Source organism: Dromiciops gliroides, chromosome 6 (genome assembly GCF_019393635.1).
Source record: "Dromiciops gliroides isolate mDroGli1 chromosome 6, mDroGli1.pri, whole genome shotgun sequence".
Lineage (NCBI taxonomy): Eukaryota > Metazoa > Chordata > Mammalia > Microbiotheria > Microbiotheriidae > Dromiciops > Dromiciops gliroides.
The window spans coordinates 15,874,513-15,883,652 of NC_057866.1; the positions used below are offsets into that span (position 1 = coordinate 15,874,513).

The 9,140-nt window shown below is 39.5% G+C and overlaps 1 protein-coding gene across 1 annotated transcript; it reads right to left on the bottom strand.

The window, feature by feature from the left end:
* On the bottom strand, positions 1-5,266 carry LOC122731826 (olfactory receptor 5A1-like). Its single transcript, XM_043972092.1, has 3 exons — positions 5,256-5,266; positions 2,626-3,540; positions 1-28 (listed from the first exon to the last, which is right to left on the bottom strand). Exons 1-3 carry the CDS (start codon positions 5,264-5,266, stop codon positions 1-3), a joined length of 954 nt encoding a protein of 317 aa, XP_043828027.1.
* Positions 5,267-9,140: the final 3,874 nt, after the last annotated feature.

Below are 9,140 nucleotides of genomic sequence, written 5' to 3' on the forward strand. Positions count from 1 at the left end.
TTAGTACACCTTACTCTCCTCCAAGACTCTATGATCAAGCAACACTGGTCTTATTGCTGTTCCTCACATGCAACAGTCCATCTGCCAACCATATTTCTTTGCATAGGCCATCCCCCCCATGCCTAGGATACACTCCCTCTTCATCATCACTTCTTAGATTCCCTGGTTTATTTCAACACTTAGCTGAAGTCCTACCATCTCTATGTAAAGTCTTTCTTCATCCAACCAGCTGCTAATGCATTCTCCCCTGCCCCCTGACCAGAACAAAACAAACTTTCCTTATATTTACCTTGGATATTAGTTTTATTTATCTTGTATATATAAGCTATGCACCTCCTTACATCAATATCAGTTTCTTTTTTCAACATATTGATCAATTTTCCTAAATCTTTTCTTCCTCTTTCAATTTTTAAAAGTAATTCTTGTGGCAGCTAGGTGGTGCAGTGGATAGAGCACTGGCCCTGGATTCAGGAGGACCTGATTTCAAATCTGGCATTAGACACTTAACACTTACTAGCTGTGTGACCCTGGGTAAGTCACTTAACCCCAATTGCCTCACACACACACACACACACACACACACACACATACATACACACACACAAAGTAATTCTTTGTGATAAGGAAGGACACTGTGGGAGGAGGGAGTGGGAGAAATTCTGGAAAAAAATCCAGGTGATATAAAACAAAAGATATCAAGAAAATCAATTTTAAACAAAGAATGTAGTAAGCTTCTTTGGGGCAGGGATGATTTTATTGTTAATTTTTATCCTCATACCTAGTAGACCCTCCCTCTAACACCCATTATTTGTGTAATCATTCACCTTTGTGAGCCCTAGATTCCTCCATTCTCCTCCTGTTCCTGTTCCTGACTTTTCTAGATTTCAAAACTATGCCTTCTCTGCTTCTGGCTCATCCTGGACTTTCCTTCAGTACCTGAGACCTCATTGCCTTAGAACAGACTCACCCTTATGGCCTGATCTCATTGGAATATTCTTCCACAAGGCTGTCCCACTTCTCCTATTGATGACTTCCTCTTGGAGACTACATTTTGTGGAAGGGCTCATGGAGACTTAATGGACTTCTAAAATTATACAACCACTCCAGTGCCTTTCCTCTTCCCCCTTCAGCACCATTTGTGTATTTGTATATTTTCAATAGAATGTTAGCAGCTTGTGGGCAGAGATTGTCTTTCCTTTTGCTTTTATTTGTATTCCTATCATTTAGCACAGTGCCTAGCACATAGCAAGCACTTAATAAATGCTTACTTGCTTCCATTCTTCCTCATCTGTCAAAGGAGAATAATAATATTTACACTAGCAGTGTTTCTGGATGGCTCTAAGAAAAAAGCATTTTGAAAAATAAACTGCTCTATCAATATTAATTACTTCAATATGTGTATATGATCCCATTGGATCCTATGAGATTAGTTATCTATACATTACCCACAGAAGATTTATCCATTGCATTTGAATAGTTGCTATCTGTAAGGTGGCTAAGATTCTAGTTATACTGTCTAAAAATCTAATGAGTGGTTGCCAATAAATTAGAAGCTTTAGCAAGAGCTTAGACTTTGAAGCATTTATTAAGGAACATAAGAATTTGGTGAGGAGAGAGAAAGAGGCCTTGATGCCTTCATCTATGTATCTCAGGGAGCCAGCATTTCTGCTCCACTCCTCCACTCCTCACAAGGTCCCAGCAAAAGAGAGAGAGAGAGAGAGAGAGAGAGAGAGAGAGAGAGAGAGAGAGAGAGAGAGAGAGAGAGAGAGAGAGAGCCCCTTCTTCATCCCACAAGCCTCTCTGGAACATGGAAACAGCCCATCTCCCCCACACAGCTCCAAGCTAATTGGCTGGTAGCTTTGATCAACAGTGCCCACAAGCAAACCTCACTTCCTGATGCCAAAGAACTGACCTTCCAAGCCACATGGCTTGCCCTCAGACACCTTCTCCTCATGGCAGAGCTTTCCTACAGTATCTCTCCAGCAGGGGGCATCACTCCAATTTTCACACATTAAAGGACTTTGTTTCTTTCAGATATTTTAAAGGAAAACTTTCAATCTGCTCCACTGGTATCTTTCCTTCCCTTTCCTTAAGTGGTATTTCCTACTCACTTTCCATTAAAAAAAAAAGACCCTCAACAAAATTATTTTTGATAAGAGTAAACTCTCTGGGAGAAAGACATAAGAGGGATATAAGATGGAATTAAAGTGATGTAAAAATAAAAAGTATCTAAGGTATTTTTTAAAGCCCTTCATAACCTATTTAATGAAGTTTGCACACAAAGGTCATCATTAGTAATTATGGGAACCATTATTAAAAGGAAGCATAACATAATGAATAGAGGAGCAACCTAGATTTTGAGAGTTCAGTCATTACCTCTAATATGGCTATGAGCAAATCATTTGACCTCTTCACACCCCACACATTTCTCTGAGACAAAGGTTATAAATATGAAACCTACCTTCATAAATGTATAGAGTGTTGACCCAAAGATTAACCTTCACCAGTGAGAAAATCAGTTTCAATTTCCTCCCCCAAGTTATTATTTACATGATCATTATTAATTCATAATAATAAAGATACAATAAAACATATTATTAAGTGGAAATGTCTTTTTTCATTAGCCTCTTCAGGGCATCTTTGATCTCTTTGTTCCTGAGACTATAGATCAGTGGGTTCAGCATGGGGATTAGGATGACGTAGAAGACAGATAGCACCTTGTCCAGGTGTTTGGAGTGGGTAGAGCTGGATTGAATGTACACAGAAAAGCCAGTACCATAGAAGAGTATCACAACCGTCAGGTGAGAGGCACAGGTAATGAAAGCCTTCCTCCTTCCCTTGGCTGAAGGCATTTTCAGGACTGTGACTGTGATGTAGCCATAGGACATGAGGATAGTGGGGAATAAAAAGAATCCAACAAGAACTACCATAACCAATAAAATTATTTGAATGATAAAGGGGTTGGAGCAGGACAGGGCCATGAGCTGAGACACATCACAGAAAAAGTGGTTAATTATGTTTGACCCACAAAAATGGAGGTGGAAGCCAGAAATAGTTTGAGTAAGGCTACTGAAAAACCCACTCACATAAGCCCCAACCACCATCTTTTCACATACTCGGAGATCCATGATGGTGGAGTATCTCAGTGGGCTGCAGATGGCCACATAGCGGTCATATGCCATGATGGACAAGAGACAGCACTCAGCCAGCCCCATCCAGGACATGAAGAAATACTGAGTGGCACAGCCCATGAGGGAAATACTCTTTTCCTCGTGGAAGAAATCAGAGAGCATTCTTGGGCTGATAGCAGAAGAATAGCAGATGTCTATGAAGGCCAAGAAACTGAGGAAGAAGTACATTGGAGAGTGAAGATGGGAGTCAGTCCTGATAAGAATGATGAGGCCCAGGTTACAGGTAAAAGTCATGAGATAGATTCCCAAGAATATTACAAAGAGGATGATCCAGAGGTCAGGTTGGTCTGAGAATCCTAGGAGGATGAATGTGGTCACAGAAGTCTCATTTCTCCCTATCTCCACTGATCTGCAAAGAGAAAATTGAAAGAAAGTTATTTTTTTAGGCTGAGCCAAGATGGTGGAGGAAAGGCAGTAAGCTCTCAGAGCTCCTGACACAATTAGCCCAAAAACTCCAAAGCCATAAGACAATTCCTGGAGCAGCATAACCCACAAAAGGATGGGCTGAGACCATTTTCCAGCCAAAGACAACTTAGAAGTTCGGCAGGAGGGGGCTGGTGTACTGGGGTGGGAGTGGAACCCAACCTAGCAGGTCACACTGACACAGATCCAGCCCCAGTCACGCTGCACCAGAGAAATTTACCCCCAGAGCCTCCAAATCAGCTGCAGCACTAGTGTCATCTGGAATTAAACTCATGGTCTGGTGAGAGGACTGAACAGTTTGCCAGGGGGTGGGGGAGACTACAGGGGTTTCTGCTAAAGGTGAGGTAGAATTCAGTTGTTCTACCTCAGTGGGAAACCAGGAAGAAATCTTGAATGGCAGCAGACCAGGTGGGGGATGGTTGCAGGGTCCTCAGAGCTAACAACCACAGAAAACAAAATTTTTTTGCCTGGTTAATTAGCAAATTGGCCTGGGGTTATTTACAGACCAGAGCATAGGCCAGATGAGTGAATAACCTGACCCTCCTTAAATCATACCATCTGGGATCCCCTGAAGCTTGGGACAGTGGAGCCTAGAAGCAGTGCCCCCACTTTAAGAAGGAGTTAAAAGTCAAGTAAAAGGGGCAGCTAGGTGGCGCAGTGGATAGAGCACCGGTCCTGGAATCAGGAGTTCCTGAGTTCAAATTCGGCTTCAGACACTTGACACTTACTAGCTGTGTGACCCTGAGCAAGTCACTTTACCCCAATTGCCTCACCAAAAAAAAAAAAAGTCAAGTAAAAGATGGACAAGATGATCAAACAGAGAAAGATGCAGACCATAGAAAGTTTCTTTAGTGACAAGGAAGATTGAGGTTCACCCTCAGAAGAGGATAACAACATCAGGGCCTCAGGCCATAGAGACATTCAAAAAGGATTTTGAAGATAAAGTAAGAGAGGTGGAGGAAAAAATGAGAGTGATGCAGGAAAGTCATGAGAAAAAAGTCGGCAGCTTGAAAAGCCAAATGGAAAAGCTCTCTAAAGAAAATAATTTCCTAAGAATTAGGATTGAACAAAAGGAAGCTAATGACTTTATGAGAAACTAAGAAACAATAAAGCAAATCCAGATGAATAAAAAAATAGAGGGCAATGTGAAATATCTTCTTGAAAAAACCTGCTGATCTGGAAAATAGATCCAAGAGAGATAATTTCAAAATTATTGGAATTACCTGAAAACCATGATCAAAAAAAGAGCTTAGGCATCATCTTTCCAAGAGATTGTCAGGGAAAATTGCCCTGATATTCTATTATTCTATTTATTTATTTATTTAACTTTTTTTCTGGGGCAATGAGGGTTAAGTGACTTGCCCAGGGTCACATAGCTGGGTAAATGTCAAGTGTCTGAGGCCAGATTTGAACTCAAGTCCTCCTGAATCCAGGGACAGTGTTTATTCACTGCACCACCTAGTTACCCTCTGCCCTGATATTCTAGAAGCAGAAGGTAAAATAGAAATTGCAAGAATCCACCAATCACCTCCTGAAAGAGAACCCAAAATGAAAACTTCCAGGAATATTATAGCCAAATTCCAGAGTTTCCAGGTCAGGGAGAGAATATTGCAAGCAGCCAGAAAGAAACAATTCAAATACCGTGGAGCCATGGTTAGGATAGCACAAGATCTAGCAGCTTCCACATTAAAGGATCAGAGGGCAAAGGAATTGTGATTACAACCAAAAATCACCTATCCATCAAAACTGAGAAAAAAATCTTTCAAGGAGAAAAATGGAACTTCAATGAAAAATAGGATTTTCAAGCATTCATGATCAAAAGACCTGAATTGAATAGAAAATTTGACTTTTCAAGTGCAAGTTATTTTCAACAATGCAATGATCCAAGACAACTCAGAAGGTCTTATGAAAAATGCAGTCCATCTACAGAGAGAGAACTGATGGTATTTGAATATAGATTGAAGCACAATTCTTTTTTTTCTTTTTTTTAAGAATGGATTACCATATTCATTTACTTTTTTTCTTAGAATTTAATTTTCCAAATTACATGTAAAAGAAAATTTTGACATCAATTTTTAAAAACTTTGTGTTCAAACTTCTCTTCCTCCTTCCCTTCCCACCCCCCACCCCAAGAACTCAAGCAATTCAATGTAAGTTATTCATGAGTAGTCATGGAAAACATCTCTACATTAGCTAGGTTTCAAAAGGAAACAGATAAAAACAAAACTTCAGATTAAGGAATTATTAAAAAACAAAACAAAACATGTGTTTCAGCCTGTTTTCAGATACCATCAGTTCTTTCTCTATAGATGTATTGCAATTTTCATAAGTCCTTCAGATTTATATTGGGTCATTGCCTTGCTGAAAATAATCACATACTTCCCAGCAAATCATCTTACACTATTGTTGTTATTTTGTATACAGTACATTTCTCTCTGCTTCAGTTCATGTGGGTCTTTCCGGGTTTTTCTGATAGCATCCTGTTCATCATAATGTTTATATAGTACCTTAAACTTGACAAAGAATTTTCTTCATGTTAGCCCAGAAAAGTAGGTACCATACGTTTTACCATTGTAGTCAATCATCATAATTATTTCCACCCATCCTCTTCCCTTCCAATGATATTTACTCTATTTTCTATCTTATTTTGCCCTATTCCTCCTCAAAAGTGTTTTGCTACCCAAGGCAACATGGATAGTAGGAAAATATTGATGTTTTACAATGAGGTAGAGTAGGGGAAAAATATTTAGCAGCTCACTCATTTTATAGTTGAGGAAACTGAGTCAGAAATATTAAGTGACTTCCCTATAGTCACACAGGTCCTAAGTAACAGAGGCTAGAATGGACACTCAAGAGACCTTGGTTCTAATCCCAGACCTGCCATTGTTTCCCTGTTTGACACTATTCTTTCTAGACTTCAGTTCCCTGATTTTCAAAATAAGATATTTGGAATAAATGGAAGAGATTCATTTCTCTGTTAGACTTAGCATCTTCTACTCTATTTTCTATAGTCATTTTTAAGTCTGACAGTCTATGTTGCTAGCTCATTTCTAGCTCTAAAATTCTATGCTGTCTTTTCTCAATCTAGTATTTTGTATTCTTTGTTCTATGTTAATAATAATATTTAAATAACATTTAAAGTTTTGCAAATAACTTTAAACACAATATTTCTTTTGATCCTCAGAACAACCTTGGAAAGTAGGTGCTATTATCATCCCCATTATACAAATGAGGAAATCAAGGCAGAGAGAAGTTCAACGACCTTTCCAAGGTCACACAGCTAAGTAAATAACTGAGGCAAGATTGATTTCAGGTACAACACTCTATCTACTATGGTATCAGTTTTCCTCTAGGGTTCTTTCTGGATCTGGAATTCTATGCACTATTGTCTCTTATTATTCTATGCAGCAAAGCCCCTCACAGCAGTGTGATCATTAATATTCCTTACTATGAATAGGACCACTTACACCTATTTTCAGGAAGATATTGAAATAAACTGTCTGGGCAGCTAGGGGGTGCAGTGGATAGCATATCAGCCCTGGATTCAGAAGGACCTGAGTTCAAATCCAGCCTCAGGCATTTGACACTTACTAGCTGTGTGACCCTGGGCAAGTCACTTAACCCCAATTGCCTCACTAAAAAAAAAGAAAGAAAGAAAAAGAAAAGAAATAAACTGTCCTTCTTAGCCAAAATTGGAAAATCTTAATTATTGTCTTGAGCCTAGCAAAGGCATATTCTAGTAAAAAATGATTTCTTTCTAGGAATGCCAATGAATAGCTCCATTAGCCCAGAATCCTCATCATTCCCAGGAAGCCTACAACACTGTTTTCCTTTGCTCTTTAGGTTTCCTAAGATTGTGCTTAGTGATTAAGGCATTATTCCTCTCATTATGTGAACCAACAATGCAATGTTGATCTTTAGAGACTCTTTCTGGTAGAAGTCTGATTGCACATAGGAACAAAGGGTAATTTTGCAACTGGTTTACTCCCACTGTGCACATGATGTAACATGGGCACTGCCCTTATCATACTTAGAGTACTAGTATTTAGAGATGAGTGAAACCTTAGAGGTAGTGTAACTGAATTCCCTTATTTTACAGATGGGGAAACAGGAACAGAATGGAGGAAGTGACTTACTTGAGGTCACACAGCTAACAGCGACCAAAGATGATCTAAATCCCAGTCTCTTGACTCCCAATCCAGTTATATTTCCCCTATGCCACACTTCCTCCATGACCGTGTTTTTGTTGTTGATAAAGACTTCAATTGCTCCCATAGAATTCATCTCATAACTATCCTTGGTTTCCCTATATGGATGTTTAACCAAATCAGCTGTCTCTTTGTCTAGTTTACTTAGAAACAATATCCTCTCTTCGGAATGGTTTCAGTTCTGGGAAATCTCCTCGATAGAACTCCAGAAAGCGTCATGGAGGGGAAGTCGTGCATTATTGAGGATGCTATGAGAATACATCCCTACTCTGTTTCCCCTCTTCAGGTCTCTGGGATGGAAAAGCAGTTTTAAGGCAAGATCTGGAGAAGAACCTACAACCTCTAGGGCCCCAGCGTTAATGATGCTGCCTCCTCAGCCTGAAAGGACTATTCTCTTATTGTCCTATTTTAGAAACTTTCTTTGAAAATAATTAAGAAAGATCATCTGTGTGATAATCAATAGAAAAGCTCATAGAGTATGAAAATTTGGTGAGATTTTCAAGTTTCCTTGTCATTTCCAAGGAACCTACACAGGAGATCTGTTGTTTTCTAAAGCAATTTAGAAAAAAAAAATAGTCATTCCCATAAAGAGAATTGAGTAAGAATTAGCAGTATTCTCACAAAGCAAAGAATTAGATCTGGGAAGGATCTTAGAGATCGTGTCATCCAGTATTCTCATTTTACAGATGAGGAAACTGAGGCCTTGAGATGCTCAATGAATTATCCATGACCACACAGATAGTAAATGTGTGCATCAGAATTTGAACTCAGTTTTTCTAATTCCCAGTCCAGCACCCTTTCCACTGTACAACATCCCCATCCTCTCATTTGCTGGAATCAGGAATATACGAGCTCTGACCAGTGGGTAGCTTTTTACCCTTAGCTAAATTGTATCCAATATGGGAGTAGAAATGGGTAAGTGTCTTGTCCTTGGTGGGTTAAGGGGGGCTTCTCCCTTGGACATCCTGCTCTGATGCCTCTTTGTGGCCTTGAGGGTCCCCTGGGTTCTCCAAGACTGTGCCAGGTGAAATATAGTTCTAGCCACTCCTGTGCAATTGTAAATGATTTTGGACCAGATCAAGCGACAGAGTAGGTGTCTGTGGCCTGGCTAAGTGGGAAATTTCAGGACAGAAGGATTGGTGAAGTGATGATAAATTTTGGTTTTGACCTAAATCCTTATCAAAATTATTATTTGCAGAGGGACTTAAATTTTCAACAGGAATCTAAATGATTACATGCATGAAATAGTTGATGCCACACATTGGATCACGAGTATTATGCAAAGACAACCAACACAGCCCTTTCCATGTATTCTGGA